The following is a 27,917-nucleotide window of genomic DNA, read 5'->3' on the forward strand; positions in this document are numbered from 1 at the left end:
GCTGTAGTTTTATTTATCTGATACTGAAGACTGAGGCCATTTTGTCTTGGGGGAGAACTATCAATGTCTATCGACAGTAGGTCTTAGCCTAGTGCCCATAATTTTCATTATACAGTACTGGTGCAGTCTGTTAGCTCCCCATTAAATATCTACCAGTTTACTTATTCAGTTATTTATTTCATTAGTATGCAGACTTTCTCCCAGAAGGGATCCATTTAAGGAAGGTCTTCTCAATGGATTAATATAAGAACCATGATTTTCATAATATGACACAGATTTATATGATGACACTGAAGGAGAAACATATGTGTTTCAATCTGCAGAATGAGAAAAAGGTTATTAAGTTCTCTGTCATGATTCCTACAATTTTGAAATAGTCCAGAGAGCTAAGAAAAAAATTTGAGGACTCTTTCTCAAATATATTAATATTGGTTATTTACTGTGGCATTACTTTTATTACATTTATTTACTGAGCTGTGGCTGTGTAAACAGTTCTTTATTTGTGTTTTTAAGGTTTGATAGTTTAAATTATAGTCCAAATGTGTCTCATACTCCTTTGCACCTGAATGATGATCTTGAGAACATCCCGTGCTACTTAGCTGAAATCAAGCACAAAGAGTAGGAGCGCCTTCCTAAGAGATGATTCACTCTTGCTGGCATGTGCCTGCATTTTGGAAGTTGGAAACAACTGTGCAATTGTCTTGGTCATGCCACCACAAATTATTTGTTGGCTTGCTTCTTGTTTATTACAAAATAAGAAATAAAATTGCAATTCTTCAGCATTCCAGAATGTCACCCACCTGTTATAGGATCATCTCTATTTCTTTATGAAATGTCCAACAAGTAAATTTAGCAATTAAAGCAGCTCTTTAACAAACAATTCTGTTTCACAATAGATTATTATGCTGGGGAAAGGCACATTAAAGATTTTCTTGAATGAAGAGGAAGATCAGTGTTAAAAGATATGTTCAACTAAATAACAAATGTGTAGTCAGCAAAAGAATGTCACAATTAAATCCCACTGAAATCTGAGAAATTTAAGTCAGTTGTGACCAAAACAGTGTCTGCATGGGCAGAATACTCCAGGACTAACCTGGCGTATTCTGGCCCCAAAGCTGCCCTGATGTCCCCCATGACCTGCCACCCCAAAGCGACATGATAGGCAGATGTTCGCATGTGAGTGCTGATGTATGGGTCGCTCCCTCTGAGGTCAGAATGAGGTGTCCAGTGATGATCACATGGTTGGACCCCTCATTCTGACCTCAGAGGGAGTGACCTGTGCTACTGGGATGCACTGCAAACAGCTGCCCAGTGTTGCTCTGGAGAAAGGATCTGGAGCAAAAGATGACTTTTAAAAAACTGTTTAAAGAGCAGTATACATTTAACATCTTAAGGAATGAGGCGTATGATCAAAAGCATTGGCACTTACATTGCAAATCAAATGTTTCAAAAGTCAGGATGACAACAGACTGGATTCCAGCTTCTATGCTATAATTACAATTCAAGTTGTTATCATAGTGTCTGGGAAAGTTTTGAGAGACAATATGACCTGATGGCCCAGTAAAATTTGCTCCACATCCTGGATGTAAAGAGGACCAAAAGAAATACAGTCAGTTTCTCTTGAAAAGTGTAAAAGGTACAACATCAATAGCCTGCACAATAATATAATATGATTTCTGAATATAAGAATGGAATAGATAGGATATGCAAAAAAAAAAAAATTCCTACATCAGTCAAGTACCCCAATGCAACTGCTGCACCACAGAGATATAGCTAAATCAGGCATAAAATTACTGGATTAGTGAATTTCATCTAATACTCTGTAAAATACAACCGTTCCAGTCATCTAATATTTCTCATCTAATATCTCTTAGGACCTTGTTCTCACCAAGATATCTTCAAATTGTCCTCTACCATTTCAGTTAGGGTTGTCAGACTCCTTTACCTTTAATGATTGTGTAGAATGATTGTACAGAATTATATAATAAGTGGCATTTCAGCAGGTGTTACATATTACTTCAATGCAAGACAACCAACATCTGCTGAAATTCTTCTACACAACCATTAAAGGTACAGAAGCCCTCTCCAGTCTGGTAACCCTAATTTCAGGGGAGATTTGAGAAAACTGTATACTTTTCCATACGAGCAGCACCCAGTCTATCGTGAGACAACATGTCTTCTGAGCCTTTTCTGGGAGAAAGGTGGCATAGAAGTGAAATAAATAAATAAATAAATAAATAAATAAATAAAATGAACTATTAGTCTCTAGTGCCAACTGACTGAAGTGGGGCCATGGTACTGCTGGTCACTCTTTATGTTCATTGCTCAAAACAATGGAGCACCCATGCCACTAATGTCATCTGCCCTGCCAGGGAAAGAACAGCCCCTGCACAAAGGCTAGCATAGCAGAAAGAAGGCTAGACCTTCCTAAGATACATAGGAATAATTCTTTAGTATAAAAATGATACAAATATTCAGTTTTGTGAACCCTCTTCCTTAAATGTGATGTGAACTGAAATCTCCCTGGCCCTGTATTCTGTCACTACATCTGTAGGGATTGACCTACTAGTAGCCTTGATACACCATATCAATCTCTTAAAATCCTCTAGGAATAAGGTTACATGGGGTGCATATACACTGTAGAAATAATCCAGTTTGCTACCACTTTAGGTGTTGTAGCAACATCCAACTGAATCCTGGGATTTGTGGTTTTACAGGTTCTTTAGCCTTCTCTGTCAATGAGTGCTGTTACCTCACAAAATTACAAATCCCAGGATTTGGTAGCGTGGAGCCATGGCAGTTAACATGGTGTCAAACTACATTATTTCTACTGTGTAGATGCACCCATGGTGACCTAGTGTAACAGTGTCTTGGTGGTGGTGATGATTAGGGATGGCATGGCAGCCTAAGGAAAGTTCTCTGGTAGAAGAAGCTGAGCCGCAATCTGTTTTTTCCTTCCTCTCCTTTCATATACACATACACTTGCCCTTGGTGTCACAAAATCTGCTCCAGATTTATTAATGAGAAACTTTTAGCCCAGCAGTAAACACATGTTTGCTACGTCTCTCAGCGACAAATAGTCCATATATTCAAGGTGCTGAGTGTATCAATTCAAAAACAGAGAAGTATGAACCAGTGATGCATGGATGTCCCCAGAGATAATTGACCAGATTATTCTTTAACTAATAAACTAGATTTGAATTAACTAATGATACATTTGGTAAATTATTTCTGGACTGGATCTCTCTTAACAAACCTGGGCCAAGGCCTGACTAATATGGGTCAGTTATGTCATTAATTTGTATCAGTCCTAGCAAAGGTTCAGTTGGTGTCTCCGTTCACTGCCACAACAAGACAAATAGTTTTATTCTTTCTAAAATATGATGATTGTATATTGGTACAGATGAATGAATCTAATTTATTAGTGTTATACAGTGATATCATATACACATACACTTGTGTATGTGTATCATATACACATACACTGGACTGAAAGGAGAGGATATATGATGTGTATCATATACACATACACATACAAATGTCTATTGGGAGTACAGTGTATTCCCAATAGACATTTTCATTCTAATCTGTTCCTTATTTAGTATGAATACAAAGTCATGCCCTCATCTGATATGAAGCTTTCTATATGCACATCATCACAGTAGCTTTTTGGATTCATAGTTACTTACTACTTATAAAAGTTGCAGAAAAGCCATGTCCTGGGTCATCCTGTGACTGAAACACTATTGTCACCATATTTCCAGGAGCAATAACAGATGCAGGAGCTGAATTTCCACACCCAATTGCTAATACGGTGCCTTCCTGTTCTTCACTCCTTCCTCTCAACACCTAGGGGAAAGTGTTACTATATTTTCAGTGCTGGAATAAAGCTGCATGTTGGTTATAATTTTCCACCAGCCCCCAAGCATAAACTAGTTTATGAAAACAGTGTCCTGAACTGTCTCCACCAAACTAGCAAAAAACACCAGGATATTACAAACTGATTCAGAAAAACATCCATAATTAACATGAGACTCAAATCCTAGTCATAAAATTGTATCTGATTATTTTATTTTAATGTTCAGTTTAAGCTATTAACAAATTTCTATATCTGACCTCTGTAGGTTTATATAGGACACACATATTTTATAGTGTATACATTCTGGCCAGCCTGCCAGTTCAGTACCACAGAAGTTAACTTATTCTATGCTCTACAATGTTCATTTGTGTAGAGCTTGCTTAGAAAGCAAATACATATCTTCCAACATTTCACAGATGAAACTGAGACATGTTGTGGCTAAGCAACATTGTTGTGTGACCAAGCTGGCAAAAGTGACTAATGAGGAAGAAAAGACAAGCTAAGAGAAGCTGCAGCAATTTGTTTTGCCTTATTGTACTGGAAAGGCCAAGAGTCCACTCCTCCTCTCCCTTCCCAAGTTAATTCAGTTGTGTTATTATGTTTCTGATACTTCAGTTGCTACAAACTGAGTTCTAAGTGAAAAAGTAGTTTATATTCAATGAACCTTAGGCAGGTCACACTCTCTAGCCTCAGATGGTGGCAAAGACAATGTGCTCTCTGAACACATCTTGCCAAGAATACCCCATGATAGGCAATCCTAGGCAAACCTGCACATAGGACTCCAATTTAAATTCTTTTAAGATGAACAAGATCAAAATGATTAAACTGCAGTTTACATCATGCTTATCATGGCTGTTACACAAGAGATAGAAGCATTTAGGGAACTTGGGCTCATATTCTCAAATATGTTAATCAAGTATAAATCTAGTCCTGATGCATTTACAACAGCTTCCCTTTTCAGAGCAAATGCACTGCAATGCCTCCTTTTAATGGCACATCTAATGCTTAATCCACAGAGCCACTGTTGATATAAATCCTTACTAACCTCTGCTCCTTCACAAAAGATCTTTTGTGTGCAAACTGAAATGCTACTTAAGGTTTTCACCTCTACAGTCTGAGAGGGCAAAACTCAAATACTCAGAAAGTTTAAGGTGTACTTTCACTGCTTCTGAAAATAAATTCCATTTTGGCCCTTTCACCTCCTGAGCAAAGAGCAACTATCCAGTTGTTCATTTCTTCCTACATGATGATAAATTATGCTTGCCCTTTATTGCAAGTAGGTGTTGTGTCATGGCTTTGTGCAGTCAGGGTACAGCAACAGGCAACATCTGCCAAATTCTTGGAAAAACTATTTAACTGTAAGAAATGGAAAATATCCTCTCCTTTCAGTCCAATTGCTTTTCAGACAAGTACATATTTAATAGGGGTGTGTGTGTCTCTCTCTGTGTGTATAGTCTATTTAGGAATATCTCATGATGCAGAAGACCTATTCCCAAATCTAGATGTTCAGGCTCTGTTTATATGCTTACTCAATGGGAATGGAAAGCATTCTAATAATGCCTGTAAAGTTTTCTATGGGAATAACTTATGCTTCTAGCAAAGAGGCATTTTTCTGAGCTTACAAAATTAGTTTTAAGAACTGTAACTATAATGAGATGCTGAAGTTATTTACAGCTGAGCAGTGGTAGAATGTTGTTCAGAGTCCTTAATAATTTAGGGTTACCAGGCAAGATTACCCCAGACCCTGAGATTTCTGGTCCAAAGCCTAAAGCTAGGGATGGTTCCCCTCTCCTTGATGATTTCATGGGACAGTCCCTAGTGATGTCAATATGCAGGTCTTGTTGATGTTATTAATCCTTCTGCATTAAGGAGCAACCACAGCTGTTCACATATTGTCTTTCAGACACACATAGAACATATTTCTCTGTCTGGCAATTAAGGCAGAAAGCTTGACTAAAAGGGCTGTTCTCAGATCAAGGTGAACTGATGGAATTATTCTTTCTCATCTACATATTTTGATAGTAAAAGAGAAACAGCATACAAACTGCACTAGATCGAGATTGACATTTAGAAATTGAAATCAAATAAATTTTGCAAATTGTAGTAAGCTGCACCAACAGCTAGAAGACCACAGAAGTTGTTTTTGTTTGCTGGTTTGTTTTTGTTTTTACAAGACACAGGGAAACGGAAGGAAGGAAGGAAGGAAGGAAGGAAGGAAGGAAGGAAGGAAGGAAGACACAGACATGTGACGGGCTCAAAGCTTTCCTGATCATAGATTTTAATGCAACTCTTGTCTCTTGCCTGCATTGACCCATGAAAATTTGAGACTAAGGATAGAGCATGCCATTCTATTCTTAATATTCTTAAGAGGAATGTTACAATTTATCTTATTAATTGCTACACATGAATGTGCTGAGCGTAATCATGCTGTGACTTCAAACCTGTTTTGCTGTTGCTTTTTTCTGTCATTGTTAATTTATTTATATGCATCCCACGCCTTACAGAATATTGCTGCTTACTTGTATCTCTAATTTTGCTTTCCAATCTTAAAATATAACAATTAGTAACACTAATTGTAATCCAATAAACTGACAAATTAAATGCGGGCACCATCTTAGATCCCCTATTGAGAAAGAAATATGTTATGAAATGCATGGATACATTTCATACATACCTTCACATAACTGCCCAGACACTGTCCGTTACTATCTGGAATCTGGAACTGTTCATTAAAGGTAATCTCCACATGTTTGCTTTCATGTGCAATTATTGTCCATGAGCACCTAATGTTTCTAGGGAAATTTTGTGGCCAGTGGGGAGAACGAATTGTACCATTCTCGGAATGAAGAATGCCTCCACATCCTGCAAGAATAATGAAAGTTTATTGAAGCAGTTTCAAGTTTTCCAAAATGCATGTGACTGAAAGATCGCTTTTGTAGTAATACAGATGGCTCTCCATATTGGCAGACTAGCCATCTGTGGATTGGAGCATACGTGGAGGGCCCCACCCTATTATTGGCAATGGCGGCGCATTCACACCAATTCAGTTGTGCATATATCACTCATCCATTGACAATAATGGGATCTGAATCCCCACTAATACAGAGGACTGACTATACACAGTCTTTTCTGTTGACAACTGGGGCCTTTTCTCTGCAGCTCTTCTCACATGGAGGCCTCAACACTGCAAAACAGTATGTCTTGGAAAGTGTATCTGGCTTTTTCACTGACTACTTTTGAACAAGACTTTAAGATTTTGCTTACTGAACCTTGTTTTAATGGAAATTCTGTACTATTAACTGATTAACTGTTGGTCTGTAGCCAAGGACTGGCATTTCTTGGTTACTCAGCTAGAACAGATCTATTCAATCAGTTGTTGAATGGTTAGTCCAAACATAGGTAAATCCCACTGATCCAATGAGTCTACTCTAGTCAGGACTAACAACAAGATTTATGCCAAAGAACATTAATGGTTACTATTTTATTTTTCATTTTTTTACTATTTTAATTTTGTAATTATTCAATTTATTTTCATAAACCAATCTGAAAGGATTCTTGCTCCAGAGAGTCAGTGAATAAATTCATGTTAAATTTACTTTATTCTTTATATACTGGAAATTGATATTTTCCAGTTCACTAAAATATCTGGAGATAGGGAAGGTTCTAATTCAAACAATGGATTCTGTGCATAAGAGAAAGAAGATTTGACTTACCTAACGAATCTGCAGTCCATGTTGCTTGGAAGCCACCTCTCTGTACAGAGTGGTCAGAATGAAAGCTTACTAACAATTGATTGGAACCAGACTGAATGGTGCCCGGTGATGCAGTTCCACAATATCGTCCTATGACAGGAGAACTAAGAGACCCGCCATTCTGAATGGTCACTGAGTCCCATCCACAGACACGGTGTCTTTCAATTTCAAAGGCTACAAACGTAAGCTGTTGGCAAGCAGTTAAAGAACACTGTGAGCATGCAGTTGTATTTGCAACAATATGCCAGAAATTGACCAAGCTATGTATAGTTTCTTCCATTTAGTTAATTGTAAGATGTAGCTCCAGCATATTTAGACCTAGAAAAGGATGAGGTTGGGTAGCAACCTAGATGCAAATGGCTCTACCTCTGGTGAAACAACTAACTTAATGATACTAGTTACTACCAAAGTGATGCAAGCTTGCTGCACTTTCTTGTTCAATTAAGCATACTGCTAATATTTTATATATTTAAAAAGTGACCCTGATATTTCTGTTCCATTGTGCAGATGTTAAAAGAAAACTATTTTTAAAATCTGGTTTGAAATAACTTTATGCTTGCACTGGGAAAAGGGTACTTGGAAGCTAAAGGCACAATGCAAGAATGCAAGAATGAATGAGGAGGTAAACCTTATGCACTAAAAATGTTCTGACTTTTGTATTGTAATATAAATGAAATTAATAAAATTATTTTCATTAGGTCAGACACCTTCCCCTGTCAGCTGATGAGAATTACTAAAAATTTTGTTCAGCCTAATGGTGAATTGGGCATTTCTTGGAATCTTCTATATACACTTCCACAGTAGAAATTGAGAGACCAAATCAGGCCTGAATGATCTGAGATCAAAAAAGCCAGTGGAACCCATCAATTTGTTACTGCAACTGATGAAGTGGGCAGTAGCCCACAAATGCTTGTGCCACAAGACTCTCTGTTGTTTTAAGCCAACATGTGCAGCTCTGGCAGATCCAGGGGCCAGTTTTTCTACTCCTGGGCCCCACCAGAAACAGCATGGTGTGCCGCCTTATTTTGCCACGCTGTCACTTTCATTCAGAAGACCCCGCTCCCATCACCACGTCTAATGTGGAAACGAGGTGCCTGGATACGTGGGTAAAACCAGGCATCCTGTCTTCTCATTAGACAAAGTGACAGGGGGAGGGGGAAGCTTTCTGAGTGAAAGCGATGGCTGGTAAGTTAAGGAGCATGGGGTGGCAGTATAAACACCCAGGTTTTGCCACGAGTTCCTAGGAAACTCCATGCAAAACCAGGAGTATTTTACCCCAGTGTAAAGGGTGTTTATCCTGGAATCAGGCTAGATCCTCCGGTTCCATGTCTTGTCTGGGAGGATCAGTCTGTCCCTGCCCCAAGGTTTTGGCCTGCATTGTCTGAACTAGACGATGTGAGGCTGGGGGGGGGGGGGACCTGGGCCTTTTCGCTCATGCAGACTTGCCCTTCAACTCCCTGATTTTGTAATCCTCAGCAAACAGCAACAACTTGGTGTTTTTTAATTAATATTTTTTAAATTTTACAAAACAAATTTTAGTATTCTTTCCATACATACATGCACTTTTGCATCTTATTAATTTTTTTAATCAAAAAACTAAATATCACCTCAGTGCACCCCACCCCTGGAGCCATTCCCTTCTTTATACTCCATCCAAAATTTTAACTCCTCCTGTGGAAGAAATTTCCCATTATCTTTTATTAGTACATTTTCAATAATTTTTGTTCCATATTTCATCAAAATCCTTTCTTTTCCATAATCCCTTTTTTTACTACAACTTGATGTTTATTGCACCTTGGATAATGGTTAATAGACTAATTTCAGTTTGGTGAACAACATGTGTAGGCCTGGAATAAAAATGCCATCCTACTTGCCTTGTATCATTTTTGCCTAAAATCAGAATCAATTATGGGCATGTTGTCATGGTGTATACCAGGGGTAGGCAACCTTTTTGAGCTGGGAGCCGGGTTGCTGTCCCTCAGACAACTGAGGTGCCGAAGCCAAAAAATAAATAATTAAATACTTTTTAAAAAAAAAAAATTAAATAAATAAATAAACCAGGACAAATGTAGGACAAAATTTGTTTTAAAAAAGTGGAGGACACGTGAAAAAATGTGCTGATTTTTTAAAAAATGTTAATATAAATGCATGTTTCTGAGGCTTCTATAGACAATTGCCCCTGTGCACGAGAGGCCAAAGGCCCCGGCGGCAATCGGCGGCAGGACCAGGCTGGGGCCAGTCCCAAGGCCTCGCCGGGCCGCATCCGGCCCGCGGGCCGCAGGTTGCCTACCCCTGGTGTATACAGATTACTGATTACTCACATTGATGGTATGTCCTTCTGGTGCTATCAAAAGCCAGGAGCAGAGACTAGAACTGTTGTAAGGTTGTGGGTAGTTAGGACTTGAAATAATTCCACTTTGACCTTCCTGCACACCACCACAAGCTGAAATGAAATTTGAAATATTTAAAGACCCGTTATCATGTGCACAACAGGCATGCCAATCTCCTCCACTGCCATTATTATTATTTTCTTATATCAAAGAGTATTCAAACTTACAGAACGTACAAAGAAAAAGAAAGAATTCAATACGAAAGAGAAGAACTCTGGAAAACATTCCAGGCAAGTGGTTCTACAAAGTCCAAAGGAGTCATCAATGCTTCTCATATAAAGGACAATGAAGATCATGTGAAATGCTATCTGCTTTGATAATATTCATAGTTCTGCCCCACTTCAGCAAACCTGAAGGAGTGCATGCCAGTCTTGTAGTTTTGTCCTCTGTACGTTTCTAAGTAACTTCATAAGAACACTGCACCAATATTAAGTCCCTAATAGAAACCTTCTGTATGTTTTGAGGACTGCCATCATAGTGAAAACAGTTATTTTGCAGAAAGAAAGACAAAACTCAAAAAATCTAAAGCCCAAATTAAACATTACAATGAATGAAAATAAGAACAGGGAGAATTTGCTGTTCTTCAGAAATGTGACAGAAATTCAAAATTTAATCCTGAAAATTAATATAACTACAATTACAGTTAATGTCTGCAGTAATTTTTTTAAAAAACAATCCACTTTTCAACATTCATTTTCAAGGGGGAAACAATGAAACAATAAAGTGAAGCTACAACACAATAAACATTAAGAAAACAATTCAAAAAGCAGAAAAAAAGCAAATATGAAAAAGTTCAAATCAAAAATTCAATCTGATGGTAAAAGTCAAGGAATATAAATAAAGATCTTCATCTGGTGGTTTTATTCTGTTGGTCATATTGTCTCCTACAAGAGATGCCCTTACAGTCTCTCTTTATTGTCAATTGCCATGGGTCCTGAACTTAAAGGTGGGATGATGATGATAGTAATAGTAGTAGTAGCAGCAGCAGCAGTAGTAGTAGTAACAACAACAACAACAACAACAGGACACCTCAATAAGGAAAGCCTGGTTGCCCAAAGGAAGATAGGTCCCAGGGAAACCTTATGTATCTATATTGCTAGCCATGGCTTTAATATAGGGGCCATAATTTCAACAATTTTAGTACTAAGTGAAATCAGTTGAGGTTGCCATAGACAATGAAACAAAGCTTTTGGAAATTGTGCCACAATAAAAGTAATATTCAACTTACCTAGAGATGAATATTGGATAAAGAATCCTTTGTCTGTATTTTTATCATTACTCAGAAACTGTATCCAAATCTGAGGAGATGCTATTAGTAATGGTTCTCGAGGTGCATTGTGGCCACATAATCTGTATAAGAGCTCCCCTTCAGAATCCTCTAAATAAAAGAAATTATGGTATGGACAGCTGAAGTCAGTTAAACTTCTATCAGTGAAAACTAGATAATATACACAGTTGTCAAGACTTCTTGAGCCAATACTCATTACTGAAAGCAATTGTTTAATTACACTCTCTGCCCCCTCATCTTCTATACCAGTATGGAGATTGGAAACATTTATTTGCACGTTTTAAGTAGACCACAATGTTGTTACATCCATACTCTTGGAACTATATTTTGTTTAAACTCTAGTTAGTTCAAACAAATCAGGATAAACCAATAATTCGTTAAAGCCAAACCATTCCTATCATGTCTGCATTTGACATCTCAGAAAACAGGTTAGTTTTAAAATAAAATCAGATGCTGGCCATCTTTTCCTCATGGCTGTGAAAAAGGATAAGAGCAGAGAGATTTATTTACTGGAGCTCCTAGACTTGGCTGAGAAAAGTGGCCACTGGCACAATCATCTTGCAAAAATATCAGTTTTAACAGCATTTCAACAACTGTTGAAATGAACATTTTATAAGTATTTTTCTTGAGAACTGGGAGGAATTTCTTTGCCAGCCTATGTAGGTGTATCTACAGTTCTAAGTGGTTTTCCCTTTTAAGTTCATACTTTGAAAGATAAGGGAAGATAACTTAGTAACCAACATAAGAAAATGAAAAATATTTTTCCTTTTAAGAAGAAAATGTATTTTAATATTTCACTTAGAGAGCAAAGGCTGGCAAGCTGTTTGTGGCCTTCTTAGCCCAAAGTCAAAAAATCTCCCTGCAAGTTATCAGTTCAAGCTTCTGGCAAGAGTGGTCTGTCCATTTCCTGGCAATCTGCTGGCGCTACATCTGCACTACAGAAATAATCCAGTTTGACACTACTTTAACTGCCATGGCTCAGCACTATGGAATTCTGAGTATTGTAGTTTGTTGTGGCACCAGAGCTCTCTGACAGCAAAGGCTAAGTATCTCACAAAACTATACATCCCAGAATGCCATAGCACTGAGCAATGTAGATAAAGTGGTGTCAAACCAGATTATTTCTGTAGTATTGATGCAGCCTGAGTGGGACAGAGAAAGAGGCGTTTTTGGCTTGCAGCCTGCACATTGCTAGCTCCATCCTTCTTCACCACTGTGGACCCCAACAGACCGCTTGTAAGGCCCTCAACAGAAAAAAAGAAAGGGTATATTCATGAAGGCGTGGGCCTCAGCACCTAAAAGCTTATTTTGTTAGTCATGCAGGTACCAACAATTTCTTGTTTTAACAGATTATACAATGCCCATTCAAAATGCCACAACAGCCCCTGGAGAAAGAGGTGTGTTAATGATATTTATTTTCTGGTTCCAGAGGGGCTGTGTACCTCACCTTGTCGAATTTCTAAGTAATCGTTCTGGCAATCAGTGTACTGCTCCAAGTGAAAATCTTCAAAGAGCAGGGAAAGGGTTGTGCTGGATGACTGTGGATTTTGAATGACCCATTCACAGTTCAGGTTGTTTGTATAATTGTTGATACCATCATAACCTGGAGAAGTGATGTTCCCTGCATTTGAACTGGTCCGATGTCCACCACACACTGAAGAAACACAGCAGAGAAATAAGAGACAATTTTGGAATACAAATAACTGTGCTGGAGCTCTATGTTTTGACATGAACACTGGGTGATTTACACTGTTAAAAATGGCATACAAATATTTTTACATAAATAAAATAAATAAGATAGAGTATAGCCATCTTCCACATTTTTAAAGCATTTGTACTTTTTAAATGGTGATTCCCAAGCCCATAATCTAAATGCATGTATCTCTGTTACTGAGTATTTTTTTAACTCAAAAGGCAAAGTTAAAAAAATAAGCAGAAAAGGTTATCTATCATCTTCTAAAATGTCCAAAGGCCTAACTGTGCTACTGATCCAGATTAGTACTACTTATTGTATCAGCATTCTCCCCTATCATTCATTTTACAATTTGGAGAAATGAAGGGAAGTCAAAATAGAGTAAAACATTAGTTTTCATAATAATGGAGCAATGAAATCAGAATCTGTAACACTGGATTGGAGCCAGTCATCCTTATACTCGACGTACTGAAATCAATTTGACAAGACAAAGCCCCTTAATTTCATTGGGTCTCTTCATAAGGACAACTATATTTAGATATAATTCACAGGATATAACTAGTAGACCAGCTAAAGGAGCTTTGCCGGTTCTGTTATCAGACACTCATTCAGCATCCCCAACGTTACTGTTCCAAACATTGTAAGGCAAATGGGAACCCAACTTCCATTTTCCTATTTGCATGCTAAAATTGTGGAGATTATCAGATGGGGGACAGGACATCTATGTCCCATCCTTGCCTCATCTTTATAGCACGATCGTGAAAAGACTTTCATATGACGTTGCACTTATCCTGTTAGTGTCCCATCATTAAACTGTGATTGACTACAATCACATGAAAGACTTTTGCATGACATCACGCTTATCCTGTCATTGTCCCATCACTGAAGTGGAATTGCCCCGTCCTTGCCCTTCATTCTGTATTTACGGAAGAAAGCGTTAATACAATTCCACTTCACTGACAGTTTAATGATAGGATCAGCACAAATGTGTAAATGTCTTTCGCATGATCGCTGTCACAGACAGAATTCACTCCCGTCCCTTGTCTGATAATCCCCATAGGTATAGACATATAATACTGGATATCCTCTTATGAACGTAATTAAAGGGGATAATATGGAAGAAAGATGTCAATCGGATGTGGATGATTACTTTATTGAACATTTTAAATCCCAGATAACAAGAATAAAATGACAATAAAAGACTAAAGAATTACAGTTGAAACGTAGTAACAAAATCAAGTATATTTATCCTAATTATTCTACCAGTCCCATCACATATGCTATGTTACCTGCATCTTCATCAGAAGCATAAGTAATTCTGAAGCTTGCCTCTGAATCATCATGGTTTGTTATCATAATAACTGTTATCTTGTTTGCAGAGGATTTCACCTCAGTGCCTGGGACCAATACACCACAGAGTTTGGATAGTCTAGGTGCATTCTCACCAAAACCATTGTGAACCTATTAGATGAAAATAAAGTTTTAGCACAGGTTTGGAGTGAATCAGATAATGTCTGGGAGCCCTGCTTGGAGACACCCACTTTTCTGTTCTGGGGCTGTTGCAAAAAACACAGTTTTTGTTGCAAAACAGTTGCAAAACTCTGACACAGGTTTGGAGGAAATCAAACAATGTTGGTTTTATGAGTGTTTGCTAGGAACTCTGAGTTGACGCGTCTGTATCTCAGTTTTGGGGGCATTGAAAAATGAGAGGGGTTTGTTGTAAAACTTTGCAAAACAATTTGGAGGAGATTCAAAATTTCTGAATTTGTAGTTAACAATGCTTGCGTCATCTACAATCACAGTTGCCCAAAGCTTGTTATTCAAATATGCATCCTCATGCATGTGCATACACAGTGAACATATTTTTCTATTTGGAAATTCAGACAGAAATCTTAGCTAAAAGGGCTGTACCAAGATCCAGAAGAAATAAAGAGGTATTCTTTCTCATTTACTTAAGAGAGTCAGGATAAGTAACATTTAATCTAGCCCACTTGCTTCTAGCCAGATGATGGATGAAGAGCTGAGCAAGGGTAAGCCTTGTTGCCACAAGGACTGGGAAGCAAGGAGGAAGCTAACTAAGTAATTACATAGATCCCCTAAAGAATCTTTGGAAGCTACAGCAACAAATCAATTAAGCCCTGGAAACTGTAATAAACTGCTGATCTCTTAGCTGAACTAGTTTCTCACACAGCTATTTCCTCTGGCCCAGAGCTGAGTACTCCAAAACTGGGGAATTTGTACCCTGGTCTCCCAGCTGGAGATGAAAACTGGACAATCAGGGTTAGGTCTTAAGATTTACAACCTTATTCAATAACAGCAAGCAATGGAAGAGGGGAAGCCCTATTATCTTCAGTTACCAGTCAGTTATTCTTTGTGAGGCTACTTCAGTGACGTCACCAGGGGGTGAAGTGGTGTGAACTGCACTGGGTGACACTGCAAGGGGGTGTCACCTGGTGGGGTAGTACATTGGGTGGGCAGATGGTTCCCGAGCAAGACTCAAAAGGCTGGTGAGGGGGCTGGAAGGGCCAAGCACATCCCCCATATTGCTGCTGCAATGCCATTCTATTTGTCGCAGCCGCATGGTGGCGGGAGTGCCCTTTAGGCCCTGTCCCTGGGAGCCCCACCCAAGAAGCCTTGCCCCCTGGACTAGGTGACACCCTGGGTGGGGACACCACTGAGCTTCTTAGAACAGAAATTTCTTAGCACAGTGATGGCAAGCATTTTAGGGACTGAGTGCCCAAATTCAAAGGTGTTCTGGCACTGGGTGTTACCTGGTGCCCGAGGTGGGACTTCCAGGAGAGAGGGACTTCCAAAGACAGGACTTTCCCAGAGAAAGCTAAAGGCCCAGGAAGGCAGGGGGGAAGAGGAACAGCATGCAAACAGGCGCCTGTCTGGCACATTTTCAGGGCACATGGAGATACAGGAAAGCTCTTCCCCTGCCCTCCCATCTCTCCACGTGCCCTGCAAATGGCTTCACGTACCAGAGAGGGCACGCATGCCATAAGTTCATCATCATGGTCTTAGGATATCAGAAATTTCTGAACCAGAAATTCTAAAACCATTTACTGGATAAATGAAAAATTTGAAGTGTAGGACCTCCTGGTTCAAGAAAATTCTTAAGTTTGATTATGAGGACATTATCACTTGTGGCCCTTAAATCACTTTCAAAGCTTGAAAATTGTGCCTATGGCAATACGTATCCCATGACGCTGTCTCCATCTTGTTACTGCCTTGCCATCCAAGTGTGGTTAGAGCATGTCTTGTAACTGAAGGAAAAACCTGTCACTGACACACCCAAATGTATGGCTGTCTTCACGTGTGGTAACGTCATCAATGGCAGTTTCAGGATTGGACTGTCATGTGCTCTCAGTGTCTCTTCCTCTCCCCCTGCCCCCTCGCCCTTGCTCTTCCTGAGCATTTTTTAAAATCTTTCTTTTAGTTATTTATTTTACTTTTAAAATGTACAGTCTGCCCTCCTGCACTAGCAGGCATGCGTGCACCATACCACCATTAATTTTAATGGGGCTTGAACATATGTGGATTTTGATATCCATGGGGAGGGCTCGAAAATGGATCCCCCATGAATATGTTGGTCTGATTATATTAGCATACCTCCAGAACAGCATTAAAATTAATGATAGTGGCGGGATACAGACGACCCAAAAAGGGTGGTCTACCGGCACCTTGCTTTGCTCTGCGAGGAAGCTGCAGCGGACAAACAGTGCGGCTCCCTTGTGTAATAAAAAGAACCTCCAAAAAGCGGGTTCTTTTCCAGGCGTACTTGTGATGCCCGAGTGCACCAATGGAGCACTCGTGACATCACAAGTGAGATGCGCCATGCAGACGCTAGGTGTCCATCGCGTCAGAATGGTGCCGCCCATGTGTACATTTTGACGCCCTCGTCACGTGCTAGGGGTGAGGCACTTATGGGCAGTGCGCCCTCGGCCAACTCCTATTACATGACGAAAGGCGCACTATAGGCCGGTCTGTATAGCGCCTAAAAACCCCTGAAAGGCACAATGGGTAGAGCACAGGGCAGGGAAGCAGGGTTAGGGAGGAGTGTGGAAGAAAGTGCAAGGCCCCATTTGCATTATTGTGAAACCATGTGAGAGGGAATGCCTCAAAACCTGTATGTATCTGGTTCCCCTTACTAGTTTAATTGCAGTAAGAATGGAGCTCGTTTTTACAAACGCCTGAAGAAGACATCTAGAGTACACACAAGGTATATTGGGCCTTTCTGCTAATAAACTTTATGGCACTCCAGTAGCCTTCTCAATCGCCTTCCTTACATGCTGTGAGACTTTGACTCAAAACTGCACCAAGCAAATAGAGACAGCAAGCTTGCTGATCATAACAGCATTGGTTTTAGCCATCTATTGCAGTGGAAATAATCCTCAGCATTAAGATGTCAGGTGTAGAAGAGTATAGATTAGGTCTGATGACCCCAACTTCAGTGCATGTTAAACCTGGGGCTATACAGACCAGTGGCTCAACGCCACCTCTTTTTTGCCTGAATTGAGGCTATGGCAACCATATGCCACAGCCTCTGCAGGGAGCAAAAAGAAGCCCCAAAAATTGACTTCTTTTTCGCTCCCTGGAAGGGGTGTCATAGCTGCAATGGGGCGGCATGATGATGCCCCTTCCATGCTGCGCTGTTTGGGCGCTGCATATGAATTGCACCATGATGCTGTGTACCATGTAAATGAGTGTGTGGTGTAATGGCATGATGGGGCGGAGTCATGGCGTTGAGCATGTGGATGCTACACTGTGACTCCACCCACAGGCCGGCCTTTTGGGCCAGTCTGTAGAGGCTCATATATCTATAGTATATGTTTCTCTTAGATTTGTATGTGTTTTAATTCCCACTGTCTTATTTTTGTAGCTAATTGAACCTTAAATATCATTTCTGTATTGTATAGTCATTCATATCTTTCTCCTCACACTTACTGCCAAATAATCCACACTACAGTTCTGGCTGAATCCAAAATTCATGTCACTAATGGTAAGAGTGACCCGTCGTCCAATTGGCACCATGACCCTCCATTCACATTTTATTTTGTGCTGGTAAGGATTTGGATAATTGGGGGAGGTAAAAGTCCCAACAGCACCAATAAATTCACCTCCACATTCTGGAAGAATACAAAGAATGATCAGTCTCAGTTGCTATTTTCTTGTAGAACAAAACGTAATGTATATGATTTGTAAGAAATGATGGATAAAATAAAAAGGAAATACAGTCAGCCCTTCTTATACACGGATTTTTTATACACGGATTTAAGCATACACGGTTTGAAAATGTTCCAAAAAAGTATAAATTTACCTTGATGTTCCATTTTTTATTAGGGACACCATTTTGCTGTGTCATTATATTTAATGGGACTTGAGCATACACGGATTTTGTTATACACGGGGGATCTTGGAACCAAACCCCAGCGTATAACAAGGATCCACTGTACTTAATAGCGTTTAACACTTGTCATGTTTTCATAATTCTTCATATATGATAATTAAACTGGAAATTAAGATTACTGTATTTTCTGGCATACAAAACTATTTTTTAACCCAGGAAAATCTTCTCAAAAGTCAGGGGTCGTCTTATACGACCGGTGTCGTTATACGCGGACCAATTGAAGCAGGCTTTGTATACAACAAGTTGTCCTGCTAAGTACCTGCATGTCATAAGCATTTGAATTAAAATTACCATATTGAAATCAAATCTGATGTTTTTTCAATTTTTATTTGGTGTGTGTTGGAAGAGGGGTAGTCTTATACAGCGAGTATATCCCAAACTCTATATTTTAACTGGATAAGTTGGGTGTCGTCTTATACGCCAAGTTGTCTTATACACCGGAAAATATGGTAGGTTATTTTAGAACAGAAATTCATCACCAGAAACAACTATACTAGAGTCCCAAGCCAACATCATGAAATAAGCAATATTCAGATTAAAAAATATGCAGGGCAAGTTCCATTGTTAAGATCCAGTATTCATTTAGCTATTTGCATTGGTTTAGTTGTAGTAAAAGGAAACTGTGCAAGCATGCAGTTAGGAGAAACTTTACATATTTAGAAAAGAAATGAAAACTCTGTAACTAACCTTCAGCACTTGCAGCAAAATGTAATTTGAAGCCTGGAGCACTGATGCTTTCATCAGTAACAAACTTTATGTAAGCCAGGTTGCCAGAGGTGTCCACAGCATGTGGTATAGTAGCACCACAATATCGACCTAATAAATCCCCTAGGTATGTAAAAAGGATAAAGTAATAAAGAGGATGATCAGCAACATACTGTAACTATTTTTAAAAAATATTTCCCAACTACATTCAAGAAGAGTGAAAGACCATTATCCTAAAATAACTCCATCCCAATTTAATCCTGACTACAGATGAGCCAGCGTGGCATAGGGGTTTATCAGACAAGGGAAATTGGAAGTATAATCCAATGGCAATCCAAACACAATCATGGGGTTTCGCGTTATTGTGTGATAGATTACCACACACAATTTCGGGCAATGGGAAGTCAGTCCGAGCGCAATCATGGGGTTTCATGTTATTGCGTGAGAGGTGATCACATGCAATTTCGGGCAATGGCATGCTATTTTTGGGCAATGGGAAGTCAGTTCGAAAGCAATTCAAATTCACGTAAATTCACTGAACTAGTGAATTCACGTGAATGCGTTCTGGCCCCACTTTCTGAGTTAGCAAAACCTGAATGGGGAAGCTGATGACTGGGGCTCTGGGAAACTGGTCATACGTGCAGTCAACAAACTATAAACAGGAGTTTGAAATGTGGCACTGGACAGGAGTTCTAGGGGTATAATGGACTTCTAAAAAACAGAAACAAATCACAGACATATCCTAAAGCAAGTCAAGATGACCAGAGAAGCCAAGATGACTGAACTGAGGCTGCTGTAATTTGGATGTATCATGAGATGAGATGGCTGACTAGAAAACACAACAATGCTCAGCAAAATAGAAGTCACTAGGAAAAGAGAAAGACCACTCTACAAATGGATTGATTAAATCAAGGAAACCATGGACCTGAGTTAGCAAAACCTGAATGGGGAAGGTGATGACCGAGGCTCTTGGAGACTGGTTATACATATTGGGCCAAACAGACAGGCCAAAATAAAGCTGCTTTGGGTCACTTTGGAGGTATGCTGTTTTAAATGATGCATGTGTCCTAAGAGTCCTAAAGCCGTGCCAAAGCCACGCTCTAGTCCTAAGGACTGGAGTGCAGCTTTGGCGCAGCTTCTGCCTCTTAAGATCCAAGTGTCATTTAAACAGCATAATACCTCCAAAGTGACCCGAAGCAGATTTATTTTGGCCTGTCTGTTCAGGCTCATAGTCACCATAAGATGAAAAGCCAAAAGCCAAAAGCAACAATAACCATGTCTTAGGATGAAAATCGCACTTTTGTTTTTAAATTAATAATTAAGGTTTGTTTTTTTAAAAAAATAATAGCACAGATAGTAACACTAGGGAGACAACACTGTGACTCATTTTTGCATCACTTATATACAACTTTCTTTAGACTAAGCATGATGCTGTACATACAATTCTGTGCATAAAATATGCTTTGTATATTTAAAGCCTATCATGGGCTATGTAATATCAGCAAAGCACAGAAAAAGATATGCAGGACTCATTCTCTTACATTGTTCTAGGCAGTAGCCCTTGACCCTTCAGCAGATAACTGTCAGGGATGATGGGAGTTGTTGCTCTTCACCTCTGGCTCGAACTCACCACCTTGTTACGCACTGGCGCTGACCAGTTTTGGTCAGTGGTTAAAGCTTTGCTCTAAAGCAGCAGAGTTACAGAGAATAGGCTGAAGACCCTGACAAACTCTCCAAGCCTTCTCACTCTTGCTTCCACAGAAGTCTTCCCACTTCTTCAGGATCCAGCTGGCTCTTGTATCTTCACTCAAGACACCAGACAACTCAGTAGTCTTATATAAAAGATCTACTTTATTCTACTATATACAGCTCCAAAACTGTCCAACACAACTCCAGTACTCCTCACTATTACTATCCACTGCTACTACCCACAAAATACATTAGGAATCATAGTCATTATTATAGTCCTTGAATCATACCACCCACTCTTGTCAGTATCCACCCAGTGGGCGTGTACATCCACTCTCATTGGTTCTCTTGTTTCTACCCAGAATTAATGATTTCATCATCTCAGCCTTGACCACTTAACAATTCTCAGGTGTGTTCAATTATCCACTTTACATTTCTGTCCTTGGCATTTAGGACTTGCTAATTCCATTATCTTCTACACCTGTGTGGCTTCTAATTGCTTCTGCTGAGTCACCCTGACTCTCACATACATGTTTTATTTCATTCACTGTATATCCCATGTTGCTTTTTCCTTAACAATAACAAGAGTCACTGATGCTGATGGGATGAGGGAAAGTTACCATGCATGTTAGAATTTCTATGTAAGGGAATTTTACATGAGGAATGTGTAGAAACAAAACAGGGACTCAGTGATTTCATGTGACATTTTATGAATAGTACTGATGGTTCTCTCCATGTAGCATATGTGGATGGTTTTCTCAGGTGAGCAAAAAGGTGGCTACATCCACAGTGCAGAAATAATCCAGTTTGTCAGTCCAGTTTGACATCACCTTAACTGCCTAGGCTCAGTGCTAGGGAATTCTGGGATGGTAGTTCTGGGAGATATTTAGCCTTCCCTGTCAGAGAGCTCTGATGTCACAATAAACTACAAATCCCAGAATTCCCTAACACTGAGCCATGGCAGGTAAGTGGTGTCGAATTGGATTATTTTTGCAGTGAAGATGCAGCTGAAGAAGGTTTGGAAGAGTTTAGCAATTAAATATTATAGAGCAGAATGGGTATGTTCTTCTCTGAACTGCAATTATTGCAAGTTATACCAGTAGTTAATTTATAATATAATTATTCAGCCAGGATATGATAGGAGAAATAAGACTGTTTCACCAACCTGAAGCACTCTGTTCTCGAATTTCCAAGTAGTCATTTGCACACGCTGAGGAGTTCTGGATATCTAGTGCTTCAAAGGTAATGCTGAGATAATGACCCCTAGGCCCATGGAGAAACCACTCACACAGTAAATTATGTGGATAGTGAACATCTGGAAATCCAATACTTTCAATGAGCCCATTTTGTCCTGTGAGTGTTCCACCACATACGGCTGCAAAGAAAGAGAACAGTTCTCACCATTCCTATCATAGGAACTTTGCTATCTTTCCTCTCCATCAAAAACCATTCCAGAAAATACGTTTTCAAAGTAATAATACTATACTACTTTGTCATTGAGTTGGGCAGGACGTTTGCTTTTCAGTGTGAGGATCATTCCCTATCAGATGTTACCATTTGTTGCCCTAGAACTGTGCCTTCCAACCAAGGACACTTGGAGCGCATAACTAGTAGCAGCTGGTGGCTTCCATATTAATGGTGAAATGAACCCACACTGAGTTTCAGTCTGAAATTTAAAAGAATAATACAATGCACTGAACCATCTCCCCCAAATTGGTTCACTCCCAGGTTTTCTTGATGTAGCCATTTTTAAATAAGGGACACCATTTTAGTACATCATTGCTTATAATGGGACTTGAACATCCATGGATTTTGGTGTCCACAGGGGGTCCTAGAACCAAATTCCAGCAGATACCAAGGGCCCACTGTATTATTATGGGGCAGGGGGAGTCAGGGATTGGAAATTTGTTTGTTTATTTATTTGTTTGGTTTTGTTTATTTTCTGCCTTTCTCCCACAATGGGATTCAAAATGGGAAATCTGTGGCCCTCCAGATGTTGATGAACTTCTATACTCATCATCTTCCACCCCTTTCCAAGTTGTCTGAGCCTGATGAAAAGGCGAATCCAACAACATCTGGAGAAATCTATTCTAAAAGTATTTCAAAAATATGCTTTTGAACAGTAGCCACATCCTAATTCTTTATTAGATGGTATAAATACTTTTTGAGACCGATTTTGAAGGCCAACCAAGATCCTAGAAAGATAGAACAGAAATGTTGTGATTGAGGAGGGATACGTTTGTGTGTTTTGAAAAATATTTAGGACCTGACTCAGTTGATTCAGATCAAAATGTACAATATTATTCCTAAATTTATAATTACTTCCTCATATTTCAGATGAATAAAAATGTTAGTTATTTTGGGTGATTTTACATGGAGGGATTCCAGCAAAATCCAAAAGTATTGTGCAGCTATTTTGTATATTCTTCCTTTACAGATTTTTGAGGGTGGGAAAACATAGTGAGGTTGCAAATTGAAGATGAGACTGTTTGAACCCTCAAGGGAGTTCCACAAAGGAAGCAGTGTAACTGAATGAAAGCAACCTCATCTGAAAGTATCCCAAAATATGCATTTTACCTGTTGAATATCTAGCCTTGAATCCAGCGTGTGTGTTTGTGCTGTCTGACCAAAATCTCATATATAGGGTTGAACCAGTTGATCTTTGAATGCTCGGTAGAGAGTTCCCACATAATTTGGCTATCATTGGCGCGCTGGAGTCAGCACCATCTCGTAATTCAAGATAACTTAATGTACAACTGAAAATAGACAACAAATATGTATGTTTAAAGAAATAAAGAACCTCAGATACCTGACTGGCATCTTTATTCTGTCTCCAAGACAAAACCTGCAGATTTGGGGCCCAGTGAGATTATGGTTTGGTTTTTGATCTATAAGTCTGCAGATGTTTTATTTCATGCTTTGTAAAATTGTTATAAACTGTTTTAAAGTGCTTAAAGGATTTGGATATATATATATATATATATATATATATATATATATATATATATATAAAAATATAAATAATTTCAAGGTTATTTTACTGACTGTGACTGCACTTGCCATAAGACCTGCCAATATAGGGAGATTTAAAATACTTAAATAAATAAAAAGAAAAATGTTTTGCAGCACTTCAGGAAGTTGAAACACAGAACCTTGTTTTAACTCAATTCTGTGGAGGCAGGAAAGATAAAGATGGAGACAGGGAGGTTAGTAATCAATAATACCTAGGGCTATTTGAGTTGAAAATCGATTGCAGAGAAAGAAATCTCTAAGCTAGTCCCAAACACCACTTAGAGCATGCCTCATAATCTTTATCTTCTCATTTAAAGCACAAGATAAGCAGCTTTGAGCACTGGGTTAGAAAACTATGAATTTAGTATGCTTCGTTCTGACTCATTTGTCAATTATTAATCCAGTTGGTTCAGTCAAGCATCTCTGAAGCCTTTTAATTAAAACTGCTAAGAAGGATGGTCAGAGATCTGCTTTCACACACACATAACTAGGAGCACAACTATATAAGGATGTTTTTTTTAATATTATAAATTCAAAATGAATGGGTTTAGGCCTCATAGTTTTTCATCTATCAGTTTGTCAGTAGGGAAATGACTAAGAGATAGATATAAAATGATGAAGATTATTCAAGAAGAGTATGCAAAGGTAAAGATATAAAGAAAATTTCACCAACAGATACTTTTTATCTTCGCGAAATCTGACTTTTCCATATTAATTTTTTTTCCTAATGAAAATGCAAGGGCAAATTGTCTAGACTTTCAAAAGGTTCTTTGTATTTTATTTTAAATTTAACAGTACATTTTAAATGGGATATACATGCTGTTTGATCACTGAATTGGAAGGAAAGGGCAGGTTGATCACTTGTTACTACTTATATTATTCAAAAGAGTTCTTAAGGAAATAGCATATCAAGCTTAGAAAAGCAAATAGACTTAAATGAACCATGAAAAAATTATGCTAGAGACTACATGCCTGTAAAACTGGCTGCATCCACAGTGCAGAACTAATCCAAGCTGATGCCACTTTAACTGCCATGCTATGGAATTCTTGGAAGTGTAGTTTGTTGTGACACCAGAGTTCTCTGAGAGAAAAGGCTAAATTGTAGGCTAAAACTACAATTCCCAGAATTACATAGCATTGAGCCATGACAGCGAATGTGGTGTCAACCTGGATTATTTCTGCAGTGTAGATTCAGCAAATGTATACTGTCATTCCCATTAGTGCAATTCATGTAACAGTCCATTATAATGAGATAGATGCTTATGTGAAGAGGGCAAAGAAGCCCTCTTTGGTGGTTAGATGTCTCCACAGATATATTTCTAGCTTTGCTATATAATTCCAGCCTGGATGTCATTCAGTCTCACTAATCTTCCTATTTCTCTCATACAGTATCTCCAAGTTTGGAAATAACAACTTACAAACAATATAGCTACTGGAACGAATTACCAATTTTGGCACTGAGAGCACAACAATGTGATATTTCAAAAGTAATGTAATGAATGGAAACTTTTCTTTCAAAAGTTACTTTATTAGTAAAATGAGAAACATTTTCAAACTACTTTAAATTTATTTTTAAACAATATTTTAGGATTTTTGCATGTCATTTTTAATCAAACCTAACTTTTTTTTTGGGGGGGGGGGAATGAATAGCATAACTTTTAACACATTGTGTTACTGTTTACCATCATTTCCAGTAATCACACACACACACACACACACTTACATACATATAGCCACCTCCCTGTGATGTAGAAAATGCATTTACTATTGTGTGTGCCCATCCAGTCAATCTGCTCCCACTAGATTTTAACAGCCAATGTGAGGGAGGGTCAAGCTTACAGGCAGTGGCTTGGATTAATTTAATCATCTTTTCTATGTCATCAGGCTGCAACAGCCGAAACTGATACCAAGAAAACTGACCAGATGGAGCAATGGATACCTTTTTCAGATTCTGAAATAACTGTGGTACGAGGTTCTGAGTGAATATGAGTACCTTTCTCCTCAACATGCCTGACAAACTAAGGATTTCACTGCTGGCCTCTCTATTTACGTATTTATTTTATTTATTGACTCTACATATGTGCCGTCTTTTTTTCCAGGCTCAGACCCAAGGCAGCTTCCACAGCATATTAAAAATGTTTACAAAAAGTTCAAGAAAAATGCAAAGAAAACACACCACATTAAAGCACAATAAAACACTATAAACCTGATTTAAAATAAATTAAAAACAGATAAAATATACATCCACATTAAAAAAACCTTCCCTGAGTCTAATTAAAATTAATTAAAATCTTAATCTCAACAGGTGCCTCACCATCCAGAACAATTCTGCTAAGTGGCATGTTGGGGATGAAATCCCAGAGGCACACAATTACGTTTTTTTGCCACACTGACTGCTACATAATAGGCATGAAAACCTACACATGCTAAATGAGAAGTTATGTTGACTTGAAGCAGTGAGGAATAGTGACACCTATACTATCACACTGTTTACCATTTGATTAACTTACAGTTGAATATGTCATACCGACATATTGTTAGATTTATAAGAGTAATAAAAACAATACCAGCTGATGTCAGAGAACTTCTTTATATTAACTGATAGCTTTAGAAAATGTAAAGAAAGCTAACGTAATGTGTAAATACTTGGGTGAAGGCTGAATATCAAACTGATCTTGAAACTGCAGCTCCACTGCTTCTCCATAGGGAGCAATTATCTTCCAGACGCAATCACCATGTGGCGGATAATTGCCAGGATAGTTGGGTGAAGAAATAAATCCAGAAGGGCTGGTTTGACTGATATAGACATTTCCTCCACAAGCTAGAAACAGAAGGACAATATAAAGCCATTAAAAAAGGATAACGATGTGCATAATTTAATAGTCCTATTTGCCTGCTCAGTCTCCACATAACTGGAATTGTACACAAGTAGATGACATTTGGAGAAAACAGTTTGCAAGTGTGCCAAGGATGACACTACTGAATGCCTACACGGTAGCTCTAGTTCCGTGTGTGCTTTGTAACAAGACGTGTCTATGAGGGACTAGTATCTCCTGTCCTTTTGCATGAAGACTAAAGCATCAATTGAGAGTTTAATGTCAGACATGAACTATACCAAGATAAGTGATGCTCCTTTCTCTTGAAACAGAAGTTGCATCTCATCTTTTAAGCCATGCACAACCTTCAGTTGCCAACATAGGGATCCACCAGGACATATTAAGGGAGCACATCCTCTTGTAACATACAATTAATGTAGGGAATGCACTGTTGTAAAATATGATGATTGCCATTAACTTAAATGGTTTTAAAACCAGGTTAGACAATTCATGGTCTGACATCTTTCATTATGACCAATGGAACATTCTTTGTAAATGTTCTGATCTTCTTCTAAAAACATGTTTGCTAGTGGTAATCATGGTTAAATGGATGATTCAGGCATGGCACAGATTGACAATGGCAGGATATGATTATTACTTTCTTGACCTTCTTGTAAGCTTTCCAGGGCATTTACTTGGCCATGAAACAGATTAGGGATGTGGAACCTAAGCAAGTGCAGGGAACTTTAGTTCTCTTTCTAGGATCCACCACCAAATACACTCCCCCCCCCCCCGCAACAGAAAGTAATTAGAAGTTCACTTCCCGATTTAAAGAAAAAGAATATGAAAAGCCACACATACTGAAGTAAGGTCTTGTGTCTTGCTTCAGAGAACTGTCGTTTCTTGAGGCTACCATGAATGGCAATTCTCCTTTGTGGATGTTTTCTTTTTTGGAAGGGGCAGGCTGAGGAAAATGTGTGTGTAGGGCGGGTGGAGCTTTGATCTCATCCAGTAGCGCTCCTCTCAAGACCAACCTTCATTTGTATTTAGTACTAATACTTACCGAGACTCCGTGCTTCATACTTGAGTTTGAAACCTTGTCCTTCATTATTGCTGTCAGAACTGAAGTGGACAAACAGCTGGTTATCTGTGGTGTATATTGAAGAAAAGGAATCACTACCACAAAAACGGCCATTTCTGCCAATGAGTCCTAATGGAGGGGCAGAGAGGTCTGGTCCATTTCGAAGCTGAAAAATAAATTGTTTAAATGATGAAAGAGAAGAATTTCTCAGAAGTGACCCAA

General features: G+C 38.8%; 1 protein-coding gene across 1 annotated transcript in view; it reads right to left on the bottom strand.

Moving 5' to 3' along the window:
- CUBN (cubilin) overlaps window positions 1-27,917 on the bottom strand; it is a 147,553-nt gene that overhangs the window by 24,280 nt on the left and 95,356 nt on the right. The window contains exons 36-49 of the mRNA XM_089534019.1: window positions 27,678-27,861; window positions 26,445-26,619; window positions 23,364-23,542; window positions 21,952-22,161; window positions 19,080-19,220; window positions 17,930-18,111; window positions 14,272-14,443; window positions 12,737-12,943; window positions 11,230-11,379; window positions 9,933-10,054; window positions 7,573-7,798; window positions 6,534-6,721; window positions 3,690-3,849; window positions 1,430-1,579 (exon numbers count right to left, since the gene is read on the bottom strand). Of these exons, the coding sequence (XP_089390145.1) occupies window positions 1,430-1,579; window positions 3,690-3,849; window positions 6,534-6,721; window positions 7,573-7,798; window positions 9,933-10,054; window positions 11,230-11,379; window positions 12,737-12,943; window positions 14,272-14,443; window positions 17,930-18,111; window positions 19,080-19,220; window positions 21,952-22,161; window positions 23,364-23,542; window positions 26,445-26,619; window positions 27,678-27,861 (2,446 nt within the window). The remainder of the gene's footprint in view (window positions 1-1,429; window positions 1,580-3,689; window positions 3,850-6,533; window positions 6,722-7,572; window positions 7,799-9,932; window positions 10,055-11,229; window positions 11,380-12,736; window positions 12,944-14,271; window positions 14,444-17,929; window positions 18,112-19,079; window positions 19,221-21,951; window positions 22,162-23,363; window positions 23,543-26,444; window positions 26,620-27,677; window positions 27,862-27,917) is intronic.

The sequence above is a fragment of the Sceloporus occidentalis genome, unplaced genomic scaffold (genome assembly GCF_023333645.1).
Source record: "Sceloporus occidentalis isolate IW3139 unplaced genomic scaffold, rSceOcc1.0.p SCAF_7, whole genome shotgun sequence".
Taxonomy (NCBI): domain Eukaryota; kingdom Metazoa; phylum Chordata; class Lepidosauria; order Squamata; family Phrynosomatidae; genus Sceloporus; species Sceloporus occidentalis.